The sequence below is a fragment of the Pocillopora verrucosa genome, chromosome 3 (assembly GCF_036669915.1).
Source record: "Pocillopora verrucosa isolate sample1 chromosome 3, ASM3666991v2, whole genome shotgun sequence".
In the NCBI taxonomy this organism is placed as follows: Eukaryota; Metazoa; Cnidaria; class Anthozoa; order Scleractinia; family Pocilloporidae; genus Pocillopora; species Pocillopora verrucosa.
Window position 1 is genome coordinate 22,832,534 of NC_089314.1, and position 22,304 is coordinate 22,854,837.

Consider the following 22,304-nt stretch of genomic DNA (forward strand, 5'->3'; position numbering starts at 1 on the left):
TCCCTTTCATTCCTTTCACTCGAAAACTAGAGAGTTTTCAATCCAAGTCAGATTTGGCGAAGTAAGACACGTAATAAAGAATTAGGGGACTGAGAAGTACCAGCTGGAACAATTCTTCAAGAGAGGAAAATGTTGGTGGATTTCACGTGAGGAGATTCTATGGGTCTATTAATCAGTTCACACGAGAAAAGTCCTACAAAGTCAAATGATTCACATCGCCTAACAATCGTTTTTTCAATTCTCTTAAAATAACACACCATTCCCGCACTTCACTAAGATTACAGGTTATGTGAATGGGATTTATGAATTTATGAAAAAAACGACCATATTACGAGCGACATGAATTCGTCAAAAACGTTTCATTTATTGCACCGATAAACTCATAGAAAACCGAAACATTTTAAGTTATCTTATAAAAGTAATAACCCGCGCTCCTTAAATTAGTTTACCGGCGTATTGACCCACTTGGAATGCTGGAAGGCTATTAAATTGGCTAGGTTTCCTAGGCTTTTGAAAAATTGGATGAAATCTTTCTTTGATTCATGTGTGATCTCAATATTTACTATGCTGACGATTTCACAGTCCAATTACCAAATACAATACAAAACGAGAGAGAGTTTCTCACAATATGGGTTTAACGTTCCAGATTACGTCAAAGTGCAAAGATCACTTTGCCACGTTAACTTACAAAAATGCAAAAAACAGGTATTATTGTCCAGAATAAGCCAATAACCTTTCTTCACGGTAAACTAAGGAATACAGTTATTGACCCAAGGACATTATTTCACTTTACTTCTTGGCAAAGCAAACATCGTCCGTTACTTCTGGCACAATCTGTCACCAAAACTCGACAAACTTTTGGTAAGAGATTTGAAGAACGTTAACGTTGTTTTAACATTGAACACATTAACCTCATTTCTTTTTACCTGTGCGTAAAATCACAAGTGGTTAAAAATGATGTGAAATATACAAAACATTTTTAACTGGTCTTTTAAAAAGTTTTTAAATTTGACTTTTCAAAAATAGAAAGAACATTAAAACAGAAAAAAAAAAAACTTCAAGAATGTTTTACGGATATACTCTGAAATCAGTTAACCAGTTACCGTTGTCATTCGGTGAGTGCGCGGAAACCTTTGGTTCTGTTCGTTTTTTTATCGGTTGGTTTGGAAGTTTTAGACATCACTTGCCTGAGATTGAATGAACACTTGTTAATTTTCGGTATTTCTGCATCAGAGATACACGATAAAAATTTCCATCATTAATACTACTACAGAGTCATTTCTGATTCATTCAAATTGAAAACTACCAGGATTTCACGTTAGTGATTTGGTTATCTAAAACAGATCTCTTTTTCATCTCTTCATTACTTTACTTTCCTATGCAGGATTTCCTTTAGAGAATGTGGCTTTTTTATCTCTTGCTTGCCATTGCAGCAGTTGATGGAGGTAAAGGAGATTCCTTTTTGACTGATGAAGCTTAAATTCGGCAATTTTCTTCTGTGTAACTGATCGATTTTTCACTATTCCGTATGTCAGGGGTGTCTCAGGGGTATGACCAGATTGATTATAATATGTCCGTGCCGTTGCAAGGGGAAAGTTTTGTTTATCGGAAACAAATAAAGCAAAAAATCCATAGGATAGGTTACTAAAACGAAATCTAAGTAAGGCTACAGATGTAGAGAACCAATAGATCTCCAAATATTTTGAGCCCGTTGTTTGAGGTAAAACAAAATTTATCCAGTCATATTAATGAGCCGTCCTGATTTTTTCGAACAGAACTACCGCGAGCAGGGGAAAGTATGCTACATCAATGCTTAGTTGAGTCATAATTATTTGCCTTGACTTCGCCTATTTTCTTTCAGCGTTTACCGACGAAGAACAACAGGGTTTAGCAAAGCACAATGAATTCCGACAAGTACATGAAGCTGCTGCTATGACACTGGACAGACAAATGTGTGATGAGGCGAAACAGTACGCTCAGACGCTTGCAGTTATGGGTAGCCTGGTACATTCGCCGGGCAGAGACAGAGGTGGACAGGGAGAGAATCTTGCCGTGGGATGTTCAACAGACGCTCCACAAACCATAGAGCAAGCCGTGACAAATTGGTGAGGTTATATTTCGCTTTCTTCCTGCGCGGAAAATTCGATTATGTGTAATATTCAACTTTGGCCTTTGAGAATAAGCTCACGAGGCTATCCTACACAATGATGTCATTTGCTGACAATTTACCCCCAGACCTCGCTTTCACTAAATTCTCCCTGAATCTTTGCTAAGTTCCTATCGTTTACCCGTGGGTGTTCCTTTTATTTTTGGCCCTATTCCCCATAAACAGAGAAAGTAACGATGTTGGTTATTAATTATTTTTTTATTTCAGTGTTTGGGATTGTTTTTTCTTTTGAATTACATTTTACCTGTTCGCCTTAAGGGTGAGACGTAGAGGGTGGAATTTTATATTTCAACGTAAAAATACACCAGGCCTACTTCCACTAATCTAGTTAAAATTCTTTTCTCAGAAATAGGGTGTAGTAACCCTGACTATTTCTGAATGATCTGATTCGAAATACTTGAGAGCAACCACCCTTCCAAGCAAGACATCTGAAACAAATATCGGATATATTTGGCGCTCTGCAATAGCGGCGCGCACACAACCCAAGCGGTCCATACCACTAACGTTCAATCCAGTTTCTTTCTGTAACCCTCATTAATGTCACTTCATGGTACGGTTAATAACCTGATACCTTGTTATATACTTATGGGAATCCGTTATGACTTCTTCATTGGTTAAGACAAGCATCGCCGGAACCAAAACTTTTTGCGTTCCTTTTCCTTTTTGCTCTTTGTTTCTTACTGTTATCCAATTACTCTGCTTCTATTCTTGTTATAGTCTTCCACCAACTCCCATACACAATTTTTGCTGGGGCAGACTGAAGGGTACAAAAGAATTCATAATATTTGAGCCTTGTCACACCTTTCTGGCACGCTTCCTTCTCATGAGAGACCAGGATAGAATTTCCCCTAACAGCATTAATACAATATCAAGCAGAAAACGGCGTAAAAAGGAACAGATGAAAGAGAGAATATATATGGGTTTCACGAATATAAAATATTCGTGAAACCCATGTCTGCAAAACCATTATAGGTATTTGAAAACTCGACGTAGGGGTACAATTGCTTGAATTAAAACTGCGGGGACAGTTTCGACAAAATCGGAACACCAAGAGTTGTTAATCATGGACGGTACTCTCCGCCGTGTGTTTCGTGATGAGTAACGCAGTCAAATTAATGCCCAAGACGTTGCTATGACCGCTGGTTTTTCTTTTCCTTTATTTTTTTGTTCTCTCTATTTAGTCTCATTGTTTTCCAGGTACAACGAGGTCTGTGATCCGGGATACGATTTTACCAGCCCCTCCTTCTCTGGTGGAACAGGCCACTTTACACAGGTAGTTTGGAAAGGCAGCACTGTTCTTGGAATCGGAAGGGCAGAGGGTACAATACGGGGAATGAAATGTGCATATACTGTGGCCAGGTATAGACCAGCTGGAAACATGATGGGGGCATTTGCCCAAAATGTGGTGGTTGGTTCCTTTGATAGTGACAGCTACTGTGCATCAGTTTCAAGTAAAAGACGAAGGTTCTTTGACAAGTATGGAAATACAGGCAAGGTGAATGGTACCAGAGCTCCAACCTTTAAAACGGGACCAGCTGAGAGTCGTGCCCAGCAGGTTGAGTTATTGAAAAGCAAGAAGAAAACTGTTTCGCACAAGTACAATAAATGAGTCTCTGTGAAGAAAAAAAGTATATATATTGACATTAGAAATTGTCATAATTATTAAATAAAGAGTTGATTAAAAGATAAAACCACCAAACACCGCTGTCTCATTCTGTTGCTTACGATAATCTTTATGAGCTCCAACATTTAAGATTGTGGCCGAGTTTATCATTTAAAAACCTGGAAATATAAGGAAATCCTACCTGCAATTGTGAAGGTTTGAAGTCTACATTTTGACTAAGATATGGGTTTTCGCACCGCACAAGCTTTAGTCAGTAAACGTGTTGTAAACAGGAAAAGGCGTTAGCAATTCACTGGTCTCTCGCCAACATCAGCCAATAGCTATTCTGTTTAGTAAACTTAGGATCACAGCTGTCACCTTGAAGACATTGTTTCATTTTACTGTCTAACAGGGTAAACATTATCTGTTACTGCTGGCAAAATCCGCTAACAAACTCCAAAAGATTCCTGGTAAGAGATTTGAAGTATATTACTTTTAAAGAACAAAACCTATCACTGTTAAGTCATTGTTAAGGTTAAGGCCAAATCAAGTTGTCGGCGACGAAACCTGATGACAACGTGGAAACGTTCAGATTTATTTTCAAAGTGTTAAGAGGTCCTTTGCATTGTAATTGATTAAATATTTTAAAAAAGGGTTTTTGATTTTTCAATCAATGGCGAGGGGAGAGGCAAATTTACTTTGTAAGACTGACCATGAGACGTATTAAATACGACCTCTCCGCCAAAGATCTCTTGCCCATAATGGATTATTTCTCGATATCCACATCGGTGCAATTGGCTTAGTCTAAATATCTGAAGACTTTCCTCGCCATGTTGAAATTAAAAAAAAATAGAAGATTGCTCACTTGGGTACTTTTCGAAGTCTTTCCTTTTTTCTTATCTTAAATTTGCCTTTTTGCATTTAGGACTTCCTTAAGAAAATGTTGCTTTGGTGCCTTCTATTTTCCATCGTTGCTGCCCAAGGAGGTAAAAACGATTTCCTTTACTGAACTGTCTGAATTTAACGGCACAGTTCTTCTTCTTATTGACTCATGAATTTTGCTTCATGCTACGGGTAAACGACGAGGAGAATGAAATGGCTTTCGGTGGTATGACAGTTACTATAGCCTTATTAAACTGATTGTCATTCTCATAAATGAAAATAAAAGAAAAACACTTAAAAAAAATGGACAGCGAAAACAAATTTATTATATTCATAGCTTCTCTCCGCAGGAAAATATTTTATTTGGATCAAATTTCTCATCGTGCTCTTGCTCGTTGTGCATCTGTTCTCTTGTAAAGCATGTTGTTTCAACCGACCTGAGCGCGCGCCAAGTGGAAATCTTAATGTAATCATATATGTTGTTTAATTGATTATTAAACTGCCTTCATGTGTTAATTTTACATGTCATTTAAGTTTGCCCAAGAGACTGGATCGCCTTGCTTCCAGAACTTGACCCAGTTTTTGGTAGCATACAGTGACAAAGAGCATCGTAACTCCATAAAATGAGACCATCCCGTAAATTAATCAGGTTTTATTGTCGCACGACTGATTTTAGTTCATGCTACTGTGTAGACAGAGGCACTGTTAGAATCAGAGGGACTTCCTATCTAAGATCACCCCACAAATTCCATCGCCGAGGCTTAAACTCATATCTTTTTTTAAAAAACTACTTATCATCTATCGGTACCGTCCTTTTCCTTGGTTGTCACAGACATGGACCACGGTGCTCCCATTACGATCTATGGCACTGGGATAATAAAACAGAACGGCACAGCCAATATGAATTTACAGATTAAGATAGGTGGACGTAAGGTAGGAGGTGTAACAGGAATTCCAATGGGAGGTGCAGCTCCATTGATAGGGAAAGAACAGCCCTTACAAGGAGGAGGTATGGTTTGTAAATTCAGTCTTCGCTATTTGGTTTAGTTTTGATGTGATTTTAAAGTTCGACGGTCATTTTGTATCTAAAATAGCATCGCAAAACCTGGATACAATCAGTTTTCCCTCCCATTAGTCCATGCAGTTTGTTTCATTACCCCTTTCACTCCCAAGATCTAATTAGTTATTCTCCTTACTGTCTGCCATACAATTCTTACGATGTTAGTTTAGAGTATTTGGTATTGGATCAACTAATAATTCCATAATTAGTATTTTTCTTCATTCTCATCACCTGCTTGCTTGATATTGTATCAATATTGTAAGGAGAAATTCTGTCTTGGTCACTTATGGGAGTGAAAGGGTTAAATCATCTTTCTAATTTTGAGATCAATGAAGTAAACCCGGTTATCATCTTATATACCATAGCTTGACCTCATATGGATAATAATCACATTGTCCAAAGCTTCAGTTTCCTTTTTGTGGGGGGGAGGGGAGACAAAAATTAAGGTATAAGCGAAAACCAACGTAAGAATGAAAAAAAGGTGAAAGAAACATCCTCACATGGCCAGCCCCGTTAACAAGAAAAACTAAATGAATCTTGTATTCTGTTTGACTACCCAAACTGATTGGTGAAGTAATCTTGCTCACTCGGGAATTCCTGCTTTGATCCAACGCATTCCTATTAACCTAATAGCCCATAAAATTAAATAGGTTCCACAGTTTAGAAATCGTCATGTGCAGCTCCTTCGCAAATTTTCACTACTAAATGGTACAGGGTAACGTGTTATACAAACTACAAATGATTACAGTTCTTCTCCTGTCCTTGAAAAGACATAAGCCAGCATCAGAAAAAGCTTCATGATCCTTTACTTATCATCATCATTAGTAGTCCCGTTGACGAGCCAAGTACAGTTAGTGATTTATTTTACTTGGAGAATTAATAGTCTGGTCCCACTGTCTTGTTAAGAAAGTAGTAAAGAGAGTAAGTAATAATTCTGAATAGTCCAGCCTCAGGCCTGAATTCCAGAACCCCTCCCTTTCCCCCGCCCTCTTATTTACCTCCTATGCAAGGACAGTACCACTTAAATACTTATTCTTGATTGGAACTTTCCTCGCTGTTCGTTTTCTACAGTCACTTTTTATGAAGGAACTCTCCTTCATATTAAGTGTTTATATAGATACGGAGCCACGAAAAAGGGATCTTTTGAATCAAAGGTATCAGTCCGAAAAATTTTCCAGCATGTCTTCACTTTGTCTTTTCAGAGTTAACCGAAGAAGAACAACAGGGTTTAGCAGCTCACAATGAATTTCGACAAATACATCACGTTTCTGCGATGACACTAGATAGGCAAATGTGCGATGAGGCTCATCAGTACGCCAAGCGGCTTGCGCGTATGGGTCGGCTTGAGCATTCAAAGGATAGAGAAAGAGATGGACAGGGAGAAAATCTTGCTATGGGATGTTCATCAGGTGCTTCGCCGCAAACTGTGGAGCAAGCCGTGAACAGCTGGTGGGCTCAGTTTTATTTCTTAGATCAATTTTCCGAAGGGTTGTTGACATCTTAATGAAATATTCCAAAGATAGATGTCAGTGATCAGGGTAAAAAAATCTCATCTCAAGGACTTATTATAACAACCTTAACTATATTTTTAAAAACTTTATCCTGAAATACTCCGCATCAGCATCTAAAAAAAAATGATATGCGACGGTACTAAACGAAGAATTCTGCGGCCAGAGAGTTATTTAGAACAGAGAACTTATTTTAGAACCAGTTTGGATTGAGGAATATGAAGTTAGGGGCTTCAAGTGTAAAGATTCCATCCCTTATTATGGGCATTTATTCCAAATAGGGCAATGCAGAGGATTTAGTCAAATGAACTCGTTTCGAAGGGCTTCTCCATTGTGCCTTTTCCTTCAGTCCTTCGTCCTTTAAATCCGCACGCTGTCTTTTTTCTATTAGCTTCTTTTGAGCTCTCCTATGAAATAATACAATCTCCACCAGCGTTACCACCATGCAGGAACAATGTGTTTGATGGATTGTGACAATTTAACGTCGCCTCATTTGAAAAGAACACAGTTTTTGAGAACTCTGAGCACTGCAAAATTGGTAGCCCATACCATTCGATATTCATTTAGCTTCTCTCCTTCCCCTGATGAGTGTAAGTTGGTAAATATAATAGCCAGTTGATGATCAGGTACCCACGATATACGTGCTTGTACCAGGAGAAAAAAAATAATGCTATCGCATGGTCAAAAAAAGAATCACTGAAAGGCGTGGCCTTTCTCCGTACCATTCCCTTCTTACCGTTACCCAATTAACCAGCTTCTTTTTTCGTTTCATTCCCCCTACCAATTTAGGAGCAGTTTTTTTCCGGAGCTAATCAAAGGATAAAAAGTGGTTCATGATAAAAGTTTTTAACCTAAAAATCTGCCTTCGCAAATCGCATAGTTTGCTCTTTCTGTTTTTGTACTCTTTCTTTCTCTATTATCTTCCAGGTACAACGAGGTCTGTCGTCCAGGATATAGCTTTTATACCCCCTCCTTCAGCGGTGGGACAGGCCATTTCACTCAGGTAGTGTGGAAAGAAAGCATTTTTCTTGGAATTGGACAAGCTTCAGGGGAGAAAAACGGCATGAAATGTACTTATACTGTGGCTAGATATAAACCGGCTGGGAACATTTTCGGAGAGTTTTCCGAAAATGTGCCAAAAGGAAACTTTGATAAGGAAAGCTATTGTGCATCAGTTAAGAGAAATACCGTCTTGGACAAGCACGGAAAGGCAGCTTTGCTTAACGATTCAAATGCCACAATGGGGTCGGCTGAACTTCGCGGCCAATATGAGGAACAGTGAAATAGAAAGAACGAAGGTATTGCCAAAAACCATAGACAACGATAATTGTTATACTTTGAATAAAAGAAATTAAATCAAATCCCTTTGTCTCCTTTAATTCTGAGCTGTGTCATATTGATGATTTAATGCCTCTAAAATCTTAGCACAAGGCCAAAGATCCTTCCTATAAATCTAGATTTAAAAGGAAATTCCAGAAAAATGGCAATTTGTGGTCCAAAGAAGGAATCTTGAAATGTTGATTTCAGTAAGAAACAAACGATTGAGTTAGTTTCTTTTGTTGTTTGGCATTCAACTGTTTGACCTATTTTTCCAATTATGGATACGTACCTTAAAGTTTTGATCTTTGTCTTGAGGCCTCAACTCTTTTGAGATCTTTGTCATCGGAAAAATTACGCACTTACATATTTAATGGTTTCTCTGAATATCACATCGAATTGGAAAACAAACTTCCACGCGGGAGACTAAGTATTAGAGACCATACCTCAACCTTTCTTGCTCACTGCATACAAGTGGAACTGACTTGACAGAAATCGTGGATCAACAGTCTCCTTCTCTGTCTAAAAGTTTTCTCTCCGTTAGAGATGACAAAATTTCATTAAAAATTGGGCGAAAAGATTCATTATCTTACATTTCAATATTTTCAAGTTTATTAATTTACTTATTCATTTCTCTTATTTACCCGTTATTTTTTTCTGTGATGATGGGAGGGGTGGGGGGCACCAGAGTCCTGATTCAGTCTACCCTTTTATCAAAATTTCGAATCAGCTAAGAATAAAACCTAAACAGTGAAGTATGTCGTTATTATTTTTGCTATTACGCGGATTAAAACACACGGGAAAGAAAACACGCGCAAATAAAAGCATCAACATAACAAAAGTTGTAATACAAGACAAGACATGGCCTTGTTCACCCTATATATATATTTATTTTATCGCACTACACTACATAACAATGTTTCGAGCCTAGCAAAATAAACAATTAACCATGCTTGTGATGGGAAATGTGACCTTTCTTTTTGCTGTTTAACAGCCCAAGGTCCTCGCCTCGCTGCTTTTTAAATCCAGTCTTTTTAGTCTTCCAGGCGTCCTTGACCGGAGGAGCTGAAATGGAAAGAAGAAAGTAAACAAAAGTAATTAGCTGCCTTTAAGACCTACACTTTCTAGAGTTTACGGAAACTTTGATTTTTCGCCTTAGAATTCGAAAGATTAAATAGATTCCGATTATATGTCATCAAACTAAACCAAGTTTTCTATTATCAGTAATTTTATACCATTAGTAACAGTAATTCCGTCATTGTATTTATTAAAGATAAGTCAATGCAAAAAGTCAGAATATAGAGCAAAACAGCTCACCAGTTTCTCCTGCTAGGCCTCCTGCCGGGAATGCCCCTCCTTCTTGGCCACCTGCAGTAGGACCAGTAGCAGGTATTCCTGCTCCAAATCCTCCTTCCAAACCTCCTATTCCTCCTTCTGGGGCTCCTAACCCTCCCACTGGGGCTCCTAAACCTCCCTCTGGGGCTCCTAACCCTCCTTCTGGGGCTCCTAATCCTCCCACTGGGGCTCCTAAACCACCTTGTGGGGCTCCTAACCCTCCCTCTGGAGCTCCCAAACCTCCTTCTGGGGCTCCTAACCCTCCTTCTGGGGCTCCTAATCCTCCCACTGGGGCCCCTAACCCTCCTTCTGGGGCTCCTAACCCTCCCTCTGGGGCTCCTAACCCTCCTTCTGGGGCTCCTAACCCTCCTTCTGGTGCTCCTAACCCTCCTACTGGGGCTCCCAGCCCTCCCTCTGGGGCTCCTAACCCTCCCACTGGGGCTCCTAACCCTCCCACAGGCGCTCCTAAACCTCCTCCTGCGCCTCCCAGCCCTCCTGTTGTGCTAACTGCGCCTCCCAGCCCTCCTGTTGTGCTAACTGCGCCTCCTGGGGCTCCTAATCCGCCTGCTGTGCCACCTAGCCCTCCTGCTACCCTTGCTTGACCTCCTGATGTGCTTCCTATTCCTCCTACTGGACTGACTGCGCCTCCACCAAGACCACCTGTCACGCTTCCTACGCGTGTGCTGCTTCCTTTTTTTCCAGATATGCCAGCTATCTTACTTGCTGTCCCAACTACCTTACTTGCTACCTTTCCTGCCTTTCCTCCCTTCAATGCTATGCTTCCAACTTTTGCTGCCAGGCCCAATAATCCAAGAGGTTTTGGTTGGCCACCCATTTCTTTTGATGGACCATTAACACCTCCTCCTTCGGGTTCTACCCCTCCTCCCAGCCCCTCATCAGGTCCTTCAGCTGCCGTTCCCTGCCCACCAATTTGTCCTACCGGTCCTTCTATGTCAACTTGTAGATTTAATCTGGTTGCGCCGTTTTTTTTTATTGTTCCAGTGCCAGAGATAGTTAATTGAGAATCTTGGCCCACCTCTGAAACAATCAATAAATATATCCCTTTGATGAATAGAAGGTGAAGGTGATCGCGGATTTTTGAACCACGACTTTGTCTTGGTGAGTAAAAAGGAAGTTGGTCAGTAATTATCAGCTTTCTTGATCGAACAAGTTTATAATTCTGAGGTTTCCTACATGGCTAAAACCACCGACGAGATTTCACAAAAGGGTGGCAAGGTGAATTTAGGGAACTCGTCGTGTAATTTTCTTCTGCGGAATTAAAAAGGAAGATAGTCACGCTCGGATGGCCAATCAAACTTTGGGATTCGCCTCATATTGCTCGTTAACGGAGGTGGCCTTTCAATGACAAATAACTGAAAAGAGAAACAAAGAAAAGGGGAAGACATTGTAAAAACCTCCTTAAATTTATGGGTATATCAAATGTTTCAGTTCGATTCCTTTGTTTTTCTAAGCTTCACTATCGAAACTCGCAATCATTTTGGAGGGTCATGAGCGCAGTTATCATATTTCATAAAGCTTCAGAAAGGCCAAGTGGCAGTCGAAATTTTATGACTTAAAAGGTACAACTGAAATAACACTGAAAATTTGTTAATGAACATAAGAGAAGAAACGATCTACAACATACCTCCCCCTTCAACAGGGACTACTGCCCTTCCCCTGAGAGTTCCTGCCCCCAATGGTGGAACTTCTCTCGTAGAAGTCATACGCCCTTTAGAAAGAACGCGAAATAAGCTCTTGAGTTACAAGCCGTCTAGAGAATAATTCAATAACAGTTTTGAGTAGTTCTGGTGCAATAAGATAAAAATAATAGCAGTATCGGTGTTGGTGTAAAGCAAGTGCTAGAAACAAAAGTGTTAGCTGTGACAAAAGCAGTGGCAGTTTCTGGAGCAGATGCGTAATGAAAGTCGAACCTTTTTGTTTCAAAAAAAGGTTTCCATTTTATTCAAATTTACTTTAATTTCATATCACATCACCCTCGAGGCTTCACGAGTATTTTAAAATTTTTCCTTGGCATATATGAATGTAACTCGTAGACGTATGGTCAGTAATTATTCTGCGATAAAGGAGTAGATTCCGAACACCTTGAATTTCTGAGCAGGGTTTTGAGCGATATTTTGATAGATCGATATAGATATTATTCCAAAAAGCCTATTTTAAACTGAACCTATTTGTATGAAGAGTCAATAGTCAATTCCTTTTTGCTCTTATTACCTCTGAAACGTCCTCTGTTTCTTCGATGTCGGGCTGCAATGTAGAATAAAATTATTACTTGGGAAGACGAAAAGAAATGTAACGTTAAACTGGACGAGTTGCTTCTGTTTTACCTCCTTCTACTGCTACAACAGCCAACAGAAGAAAACGAAGCCACATGGTTTTAAATCAGTCCTGAATGAAATAAAAAAGACGAGCGGTTAGCGAATAAGGAAATTTCTGAAAGAAATTTCTTGAAACGTGGGAAAACTTTCGATTCTTAGTCCAGCGGGTTGAAATTTGACCATAAATCGATGATCGTGCTTGATTCAGATAAGAGAAGGGATCAAATTCAAAAGTCTACACATATTCACAAGTATTGGATTTCATTGATTTGGAAATCAGAGAAGGATCCTCTGCGCATGCACGGACGAAGAAGTGCGGCGCTTTATCATAATTAGCACCTTGTCTTAGTTATTTTTAGCTAAAGAAAAACACAACGCCCGAATGTCCCTATTCACAGATTATGTAAATGTGTAACTTATCTTATCCCTTCTTTTGCCTAAAAATAAAGGAAAGATTGGAGGCAAAGAAATTTATTAACCTCAGGATCAACAAACGTTAAATTCTTTGTCAACGATCAGTAAGCAGGGCGGCTTCGGATTACAGTGAAATTGTTCTCTAGAGTTAAAACTGATCTCAGATTCACTTACTTATCTCAAAGGTTGATTGCTAACTTTCGAAATAGTGTATTTCGTCTATCTCACCAGTATGACGTTGGGTTTTTGTCACCAGACTAAAGAGAGATGGAATGCTGCCTCCTGTCCTTTTTATATAATGAGATAAGCTTTTGTTAAGGAGCCCTATTCCCCTGGTCACTAAACTAAAAGGTTATTGGCTTGTTCTCAAGGATAACCTGTTCTTCTCCGAAGTTCTGAAAGTCAATTTCTATACGTTTGGCGATTCTTTAAGTGGCTAGGTGGTTTATTGAACGTATGCTCTTCAGAAACCAGATAGGTTAATTACCAAATGTCCACATATTTATATTTCTTAGAAAGCCTTCATATCGAGGAAAAATCTACGTATTTTTATTTTTTTTATTCTTTTATATTTTTTGCCATCAATGTTCGTTATTAAATTTTTCATCAAGAGGCTCGGGGTTGGCGAAAAAGCTTGAAAACAGACTAAATAGGATTCAGGGGAAACGTTTCCGAATATGTGAGGTCATGACCTTGTATTGTGACAGAGCAGGTAAAAACTTCTCCTTCATAGGCGGAAAATTTTTAACCTTGTATCTTGAGCTATTCCTAAAGTTTGATGAACAGGAAATACGCAATTCCGAAATAAATGCATTTGGATATCTTTAAGGACCATTCTTGTTGAGCTCTCTTTCAGAGAAAATTTATCTGACCATACCTAGATTCACAAAAAGCAACAAATATTTGTCTTTTAAAAATTTAGGATGCATACAAACAAGCAAATATTGAGGAGAAGTAAATCGAAATATATTTACAACATAGCATGGGAACGAATTACTCAGAAAATAACATTCTGATGGCACGTTGAAGAGGCTCGCGTGGCATCATGGACGATTCGGATTATTTAAGCGTTTCGCGGGAAAGTTAAGTCATTTCAGGTCTGTCAGTCTTATGTTTGACCACTTTTTTTTTTGTACTTGTTATAATTTTGGTATTCCAGCTCCCTGCAAAATATGATTAAGATCATGCGATTTGTGATTAGTAGTGCAACCAGGTTAGTTTACCCTTTCCTCGAGGTATTGTGCTGCTGTATTAGATGACAAATACGTTTCCACACTTTTTTTGGCCCCATCTAAAAAGTGATATTTTAGCAGTTTTTCGTATCTGGCGTACGCTAGTCTCAGGGTGCACATGTTAAGAATGTATCAGGATGCGTATACAAGAAGACTGCCTGACTCATCCCAAAAAAAGTTTTTCACATTGAATGTCTCCGGTGAGTATAGTCAGAATCTGCCCTTTTCTTCTCGTGATATATGGAAAAATCCCATATATCTCGGGAGATAATTCTGAAATAATTCCTGTGAGTTAACACGTTTTGAGCAAGGTTTTTTTGAAAATTATAACAAAAGTGGTGATCGGTGAGTATCGATGATGATGATTACAATGATAGTAAAATTTAAGAGAAGAATAATTCTTGTTACCCAAGATTCATTCACGTCGGAAGTATAGGTACTCTGAATTGATTTGAATTTTTCCCGTTTGCCACATTGACCTACCAAGATAACCAAATGTCTTTTCACAATAATAGGTTAGCCTCTTCAGAATTCTTTCTACAGAATTTGAATCTATTATTGCAATAACATAAGTTATTATTTTTTTTCACTTAATTTACTCCACTCATCGTGCTTTTATGAGTTTGAGATGGCGAGGTGCCGCCATCTTTGAAATACGAAAATGATCATTGAGATTAACCTACTCGCCGCGAGTCAAAATTTGCCGCGCATCGGATTGAAAATCTGGGGTCAACAATCTCAAGTCTTGCCACACAGCTGTGTATTACTCCCCTCGCTTCTCTGACTGTCTACGATTAATGTAAATTACAAGCATCATATGACCCGGCCCCGCGCGCGCAACCCTGTAGAAAACCGGGAAGATTTTACTCGTTCTCTTTTATATCCCACAAAGGAATAGTGCTTTTTCGGATGTTTTTTCGATGTTGAGCTGATATGATTTAGGTTAAATTTAAGTTTTCTCTGAACTTTGTAAAAAGTCTTTACAACCTCCCTTAATTCAAGAATGTTTTATTTAAATTTAAATTATATTTACTAATTTATAGTCTGTCAGAGTAGTCCACTGAATATCCAGATTTCTCTAATTCCCAGTTAAGCAGTAAACGTTTAGTCGTCAGTTGCATAATTGAAACCGTTATCTTTTAAAATTTGATATTACTGTCGTTTGTCTCAAGGTGCTAGAGATTAAATCCGTATTTTGTCTTTTTTTTTTATCCTTGCTTCTTAAAGAGACCAATTAACCCGAGTTTCACCCATTTGGTCTCCCTGTGAGAGTTCTGCAGGTAGGTGAACCTTATTGATATACTTCAGGTTCCATGTTATCGTACACGAGGTTAGATTGAGGGCTGACTGTTTCGTGTATTCTTAACTGTACATAGAGTTTCCATAAAAAACTGAAGGACTTTAAGAAAAATAGGTAAGCAAAACCAGCCGGGGACGAGTGTTTCAGGTATGATCCATTTCAAACTCTGCCCTATGATTTGTAAAGCTTTTAAAATTTGTTTCAGATATCAGAGGCGACACAAGTACCAAAGCCTTTGCTTCTTCTACATATTAAATAGGTGAATTCTTCTGTTAGCGGTACAAGTAACGGAATGTTTGTCTCAGCACAGATATATATATGAAGAGTTCGGATAAAAGGAAATTGGCGAGTTTTCGTCCGAAATCAAACTACGAGTCTCTTCACAAGCACTGAAATGCAAAGAAACTTTAATTCCTGTCGCTACAGTTGTAAACAAACTTTTTCTTCCGCAAAAGGATTGTTTTTTATCGTTGGGTATTTACTGAAAAATATATTAAATTTTGGTCAAATTCAAAGTTCTGCGGTTTTCCTCTAAAACCTAATTAACAAATTCTTAAGCGCGCGACTTGAAAGAAAAAAACAGATTGGAACTGAGCGGTTTTCTTCCTTGTGATTAATTATAACAGCAGTTACAGTTTATCATCTTGTTGGACAAAGTCAACGTTACTTGTCATGAAGTTGACAAGCGAACTCATATGACTCCGTTCTTCCACAAACAGAGTTATTTTCAAAGTTATATCATTACAAAAAATTTTCAGTGTTTAAAAATTGCCATTTAGATGTGAAACACTTTAACAGGGTCACTTGTTTTTACAGGTAAAATTCCGATGAGACCAACCAAAAATATCCGATGTGTATTTTTACAGGTTCAAACTGCAAAAGCTTAGCATTGGGAGATAATTTTAGATCTGGTCTTGATAAGAACTTTCTTCCTATATCCTTAACCCTTTGACTCCCAAGATCTCATCAGTAATTCTCCTTACTGACTACCGTATAATTCTTATGATTTTAGTTCAGAGAATTTGTTACTGGATCAACTGATAATCCCCTAATTGATATTTCTCGTTATTCTTATCACTTGTCTGCTTGAAATTACATGGATATTGTGGGGAAAAATTCTGTCTTGCTCATTCATGGGAGTTAAAGGGTTAAACTAAATTGAGTTAAGTGCGCATGTGTGCATAATTCTGCTATGAACTATGAACATTTTGCGGGTTTCAATTTTTCGTGTCGCACTCGTTCCGCAATAATAAATTCTCGCGAAAACAAAGTCTCGCTTAGAAAACTCCTTCAGAAGTTTACCACTATATAAGTTGAAGGGAAATCTTGGTAATCTTCATGATCGCATTCTGTCGAAATATCCATAAACAAATCGTCTACTGCGTCTGCCCTCTGCTTATCTGGAAAAGACAGAAGTTTGAAACCGTAACTTTTTCATTTTAATACTCTGCTGCTTGAGCAGAAAATTGCAAAAATTTGTTTTTAAGGAAAACTTCTGTCGACTTGAACCGCAAAGAATCTGTCCCTACCACATAAAAAACATGAAGACGTTAGTAATGGAACAATATTGATTCCTCACAGCAGACTCAATGTGTTTTCTTTCTGTCCTCGTATTTCCAGGGAAAGGTAACGCTATGAAGCTGCTGTTGACTTCAGTATTACTGAGCTTTATTTCCAATATATTCACAGGTAAATTTTTAACGCTTTCACTCCGAAGATCTCATTTGTAAATCTCCTTACTTTCTGCCACACAACTTTTACGTTGTTGGTTTGGAGAACTTGGTATTGAATGAACTTATAATACCCTGAGACTTATGCCCTTTGATACTTTCTTTTTTCTGTGCTATTGGCACAAGTTGAGTTTCGAAATCTTTTTGCTTTTGAAAGAATCACCAACTGATCCAGAAGTTGCAGGAAATGCTCCAATCGTGCTCCCTACTGGAAGTAAGTTGAAATAAAGTATTTGCAGCAGTGATATAGAGACACATGACAGGACGGAAAACGCGTGCACTGTAAGTACCTCCCGTTGTCCCATACAAAGCCTTAGAAAACTTTTCTAAGGCTTTGTATGGAACAACGGGAGGTACTTACAGTGCACGCATTATCCGTCCTGTCATGTAGCAACCGTAAACAACATATTTGAGATGTCTGCTGTATATGTAAAGAAATATCTGTCTTTTATCGTTGAGTTCTTACTGACTGATTGACTGACTGCCTTGTTGTCAGACTTAAGGGCTGACCTATTGACCAGCGACTGACTGGCTGTCTCGCTGTCACACAGACAGACAGACAGACAGACTGACTGACTGCCCTACTGTCAGACTGTCTCGCTATAAGACTTACGGACTGACTTAGTGACCGGCTATAGATTAATTATAAAAGTCTCACTGTCAGACCGGACAGACTGATCGACGACTGACTGACCGACTGACTGTCTGTCTTTCTGTAAAATTGGTTAATTGACTGTCTGATTGCCGGAACTGGTTTTCAATTTTTACCAATTCTTCCTAAATTCTCCGCTTAACGTTTTGATGTAGTCGAGGGCTGACAGACCTTCCTCCAACAGCATTCTCTCAACAAGAAGTAAACGGCCTGAAAGAACACAATCGGTTCCGTGCGATACATGATGCGCCGCCCATGACACTTGATCGTGAGATGTGCAATTCCGCTGCCCAGTGGGCCAAATACATCGCAGAACAAGGCTCTCTTGAACATTCAACTGAAGATCAAAGACCTGAACAAGGAGAGAACCTGTCGATGGGATGTTCCTCAGACAAGGCTCAAACAGTAAAGGAGGCTGTTGCAAACTGGTAATTTGAGTACAGTTCATAGAATGTCTGCTTAAAAAAACCGGTCTATATCGCAGTGGTATATCTAAGGACAGGTGCGACTACGCTTATTACACCAAAACCTGGAACACGGCCGAGATTGTTTTTAAGAGACCCTCTCCTCATTATTTACTAGTAATTATTGTTTGACAAGGGCAAACACGATGATGAGGCCGAGCGAAAACCAAAATTGAATGGCAAAATCTAAGATGGGATTTCAGTTTTCGTTCATCTTAATTGTAGGTATAACGAGGTTTGTAACCCCGGCTACTATGGACTAGGTGAGTTAGAGACTGGGCCTGATGAAGCAGGGCACTTCTCGCAGGTGGTGTGGAAAGAGAGTACCAAGCTTGGAATCGGACGTGCAGAGATTGAACAAAATGGTATGAAATGTGCTTACATCGTTGGCAGATACAATCCGCCCGGAAATGTTCAAGAATCCTATAAACAGAATGTTCTCAAAGGGTCTTTTAACCGAGAAGTCTACTGCCCAACAGCTGTGAAAAAAGATGTGATGAGAGCGGATTAACTCGATCAGAACTATCAAGAGAAAATAGCGGAGTCCAATTAATTTCCATTACTGCCACTTATAATCATTCGATTGTGCGATAATAAAACGACCAGTGAAGCTTCGAAATCACACCTGCTCCCAAATTGAATGGAACGATGGCGAAGAAAATCACAATCTACCTCTGAAAAAATTCCTGGCCAAACCTTGTCAAGGCCCCCCAACGGACTTGTGGTTACTTGATGACAAATGATAGTAGTTTGAGAGCGCAGCAAATCCAAACCCGAGGAAACTTCTTTTATATATTTGGTAATAAAAATGACTTGTGATTTATTTATAATGGTAGTTGAACTGAATGGAGTACAATTTGGGCTGGAATTATACGCGTGATTTCAAAGTCGAACGAGCGCGCAGCGCAAGTTCGATTTGAAATCACAAATATGATTCCATACCAAAATTGCACGACACGAGGTTCAATTACCACTTTATTACATCCATTTTGAAATTGCCCAAATACAGGACTTGGTCAGTTCAAACATTTTATTGATGCAGTACTGAGCCGGTCTGAAATTAAATTCATGTCCTTTTTTTTTTGGGGGGGGGGGGGGGGAAGTAAGAGTTAAGAAACAAAAGTTGCAAAATTTGCCACATGATAATCTTTGTCTTTCATTTTCCTGCAACTTTTGTTTGAACGGTTACTTTAAACAAACCTTAAAATCTGATTGGTTGTTTTGTTTTTAGTGTAGCTTCCTCATTGGGGAGGAAAAAGATGCGATTTAAAGCAAAAAATGGTGCGATTCGTGAATAAATCGCATCAATTAGAGCCAATCAGATTACAGGGACCATCAGTGATTTCAAAATGGGTGTAATAAATTCATTAATTTATTAACTGTTTATGTGCAATTTAGAATAATTTCTGATCTTTGTCTTTCCGCTACTTTCTTTAGGACGGCTAGTAAAGACTCTTACTCTATGTCATTTCTTGCAATGAAGAATTACGTTTGAGACATCATTTAGGTTTTATGTTTTAGTAATTCTTTCCGGTTAGATGTGATAACCCTTTGATTCAATGCATTTTTCATTCCCATTCTCCCTATTTCTCCGTTTCACACTGTTTTGACCGGGGGAATAAGCGCGTTTTTGCTGTAAAACAGTTATTTTTTAGCACAAAATTGCAGGCACAGTTGAGTGATCGCAGTATTCCTCATAATTCCGTATGTTGCGTTACTCTGTTTCATTCATGTCCGTTGGGCCCAAACCGCTAAAAAATCCAGTTGACACGTAGTAATCCACGCAGTCTCTTTTTAAGGCCATATCTAAACATAAATATTAAAAGTTACCACATCTTGACACAAAACCTCCTGCACAACTACAGCGAAAAAGGCAAATCATCAGTCGGTGAGAGTCGGTGAGGGGTTCCGGAAAACGGAAACAAAGACCAACACGTGGATTGTAATTAATGCGTGACTGATACGATAATTATATTAAAACAAAGATAATGGCTAATCCAAGACTCTGCAAACGAAGATGGGACAAACAAAAACTAATTCAGTGTGTATAATACAAAACTTTGGAATTAAAAGAACTAATCAAGCCAAGTGGCCTGTGTAGATGAAATTAAAAACAAAAATCGTTGCGTGACTGGAGGCCAAAGAACACGAAACCCTCAAGCATGATTCGCGATCTCGTGACCAAAATTGCGTCATTTTACTGACTTGAAAGGGAAACGACGAGGTTCGTAACTCGCTTCTCTACCGAAATGCTTTTGAAATTTCTGCTTGCAGGCGTTTTTGTCAACTCTGTAATTGCAAATCTTTTGCCGATCTCCGTGAACCCAGCCAGACAACAGCTCGTGGATAGTTTGGGTCGCGAGGTCTTCTTTCACGGCACAAACGTTGTCGTGAAGTCATTCCCGTGGCATCCTGAAATCGAAGGCTTCAGCGATGGAACGTTCTCCGAACAAGACATGGAACTTCTGCAATCGCTTGGCCTGAATATTGTTCGCCTTGGCTTCATGTGGCCAGGACTAGAGCCAACGAGAGGGATATACAATGAAACCTATATGCAAGTTATGCAGCGAATTGTTTCGCTTTCCGCAAAATACGGCATTTACGTCCTATTAGACATGCATCAGGATGCATTCTCCAGAATGCTGTGCGTGGAAGGCTTACCGACCTGGGCAGTGAATACAGGGTACGCCAAAGGATTCCCTGAACCGCTTCATGAGCCTTTTGTTCCCGACCCGAAGACGGGAATGCCGTCTGATAAGGATTGCGCAAAGTTTGCGTGGTCAGATTACTATTTGACCGAAGCTACCAGTGTTGCTTTCCAAAATTTGTATAACAATACCGATGGTTTGTTGGATAGTTGGGCGGCCTTCTGGGCTAAAACTGCCGCAGGGTTTAAAAGTTTCTCCAATGTTATTGGCTACGAGCTTATCAATGAGCCCTGGGCCGGGGACATCTACGCAAATCCGCTGCTTATTGTTCCAAAAGTAGCAGATAAAATGAACTTAGCTCCCGTCTACGAAGTTCTGAGTAAAGCTATCCGACAGCACGATGAAGAACACTGCATCTTCTTCGAAGGAATAACTTGGGATGACTTTGGCGTCGGTTTCGACACCGTACCAGGCGGAGAGTTGTATCGAAACAGGAGCGTACTCAGCTATCATTACTACATCCCCCCTTCTCTAGCCCTGATCGAAAATTTCGGGGCGCGGAAAAAAGATCTAGAGAGGTTAAAATGCGGAGGAATGATGACGGAGTTTCTGACCAGTGCTGGAGAGATTGAGCCTATGTTTAAAACCATGGACGCTGCTGATATGTACCTTCAGTCGTGGATTGGGTGGGACTATAAAGCGTACCACCCCTCCCGTCCTAACTTGAAAGGAAACAGGCGCTCTGCTTTGTGGAATGGGACAGGACTCGATAAAATTTATGTTCAAAACACAACTCGTACTTATCCCCAGGCCGTCGCAGGATATACTGTTAAATTCAGATTTGATTTGACCTCGAAAGAATTTGTTTTAGTTTATGAAGTATCTGAAACGTGTCACGCAACCGACTCTGTGGTATATTTGAACGAAGAGGTTCACTACCCATCCGGTTATACCGTGGCTGTCACGCCATCCTCTGTGAAATGGTCCTCCGAGAAGAAAAACATGCTCACTTTTACTCATCCTACATCTTTGCCGGTTGGGTCTATTGTGGCGATCACAATTAACAAAAAATGAAACGGAGAAAATACAATATGAACATAACAATTATCTCATCAGTTTTCTGAGATGTTGACAACGAGACCAGTTCACAGGTGTGATTAATCAGAAAATAAAAGATTAAATTCGACTGCAAATTATTATAGGGTTTTCGAATGACTCGTTCTTACATTGTAAAATGCGTTTGTCTTCGAAAACCCTTCGACTCTTTACAACAGACAATTTTTCACACATTCATCCTGAAAAAAATCACTCTCATCTGTTGCTAAAGGACAACCAAACTGATGCCTAGTCCCTCACTCAATTAATTTCATTCTCTTGTTAGTTACTGCAGCAATGTTGGTACACACTGTAGTAGTCATAGTAATGATAGAGTGGGGGAGTCGGTGAGGTGCCTTTCTTTCCCCTCAACCTCAATTAATAAACTTGGAGATCATCCTTGGGCCTTTCTTCCCATATCAGCCCGTTCACGTACTGTAGCCATACTTTTCCTGAGAATGATCCCACATCCGAACCCTTAATGCACTTCGCACAACCGTGTGGACGCTACTTACTTCTTTCCCAAACTTTCAACATATCTTGTCTCACTAGGCCCACTCC

The 22,304-nt window shown here is 39.4% G+C and overlaps 5 protein-coding genes across 7 annotated transcripts; 4 read left to right on the top strand and 1 right to left on the bottom strand.

Annotated features, from left to right (window-relative positions):
- Positions 1 to 799: 799 nt before the first annotated feature.
- Positions 800 to 3,796, top strand: LOC131771867 (Golgi-associated plant pathogenesis-related protein 1-like). Its single transcript, XM_059087733.2, has 4 exons — positions 800 to 861; positions 1,385 to 1,445; positions 1,862 to 2,105; positions 3,365 to 3,796. Exons 2-4 carry the CDS (start codon positions 1,400 to 1,402, stop codon positions 3,774 to 3,776), a joined length of 702 nt encoding a protein of 233 aa, XP_058943716.2. The 5' UTR covers positions 800 to 861; positions 1,385 to 1,399; the 3' UTR covers positions 3,777 to 3,796.
- A 1,690-nt stretch (positions 3,797 to 5,486) lies between these two features.
- On the top strand, positions 5,487 to 8,502 carry LOC136279660 (Golgi-associated plant pathogenesis-related protein 1-like). The gene is made up of 3 exons (XM_066163599.1): positions 5,487 to 5,661; positions 6,915 to 7,161; positions 8,148 to 8,502. Exons 1-3 carry the CDS (start codon positions 5,487 to 5,489, stop codon positions 8,500 to 8,502), a joined length of 777 nt encoding a protein of 258 aa, XP_066019696.1.
- Positions 8,503 to 9,442: 940 nt separating this feature from the next.
- Positions 9,443 to 12,955, bottom strand: LOC131771880 (spidroin-1). Of its 2 annotated transcripts, none has more exons than XM_059087744.2 (6): positions 12,851 to 12,955; positions 12,218 to 12,278; positions 12,105 to 12,137; positions 11,518 to 11,601; positions 9,855 to 10,910; positions 9,443 to 9,602 (listed from the first exon to the last, which is right to left on the bottom strand). In XM_059087744.2, the coding sequence occupies exons 2-6, from the start codon at positions 12,261 to 12,263 to the stop codon at positions 9,481 to 9,483; spliced, it is 1,341 nt and encodes a 446-aa protein (XP_058943727.2). In that variant the 5' UTR covers positions 12,264 to 12,278; positions 12,851 to 12,955; the 3' UTR covers positions 9,443 to 9,480. The 2 variants fall into 2 exon arrangements, with proteins under 2 accessions (XP_058943727.2, XP_058943726.2); XM_059087743.2 differs by having other exon boundaries at positions 12,797 to 12,916.
- Positions 12,956 to 15,174: 2,219 nt separating this feature from the next.
- LOC136279887 (Golgi-associated plant pathogenesis-related protein 1-like) lies at positions 15,175 to 19,055 on the top strand. 2 transcript variants are annotated; one of them, XM_066164312.1, is made up of 5 exons: positions 15,175 to 15,301; positions 16,775 to 16,843; positions 17,042 to 17,098; positions 17,721 to 17,964; positions 18,226 to 19,055. In XM_066164312.1, exons 2-5 carry the CDS (start codon positions 16,789 to 16,791, stop codon positions 18,509 to 18,511), a joined length of 642 nt encoding a protein of 213 aa, XP_066020409.1. In that variant the 5' UTR covers positions 15,175 to 15,301; positions 16,775 to 16,788; the 3' UTR covers positions 18,512 to 19,055. The 2 variants fall into 2 exon arrangements, with proteins under 2 accessions (XP_066020409.1, XP_066020410.1); XM_066164313.1 differs by having other exon boundaries at positions 15,185 to 15,268.
- Positions 19,056 to 20,203: 1,148 nt separating this feature from the next.
- LOC131771884 (endoglycoceramidase-like) lies at positions 20,204 to 22,110 on the top strand. The gene has a single exon (XM_059087749.2). The coding sequence runs from the start codon at positions 20,250 to 20,252 to the stop codon at positions 21,720 to 21,722; it is 1,473 nt and encodes a 490-aa protein (XP_058943732.2). The 5' UTR covers positions 20,204 to 20,249; the 3' UTR covers positions 21,723 to 22,110.
- The last annotated feature ends 194 nt before the right edge of the window (positions 22,111 to 22,304 follow it).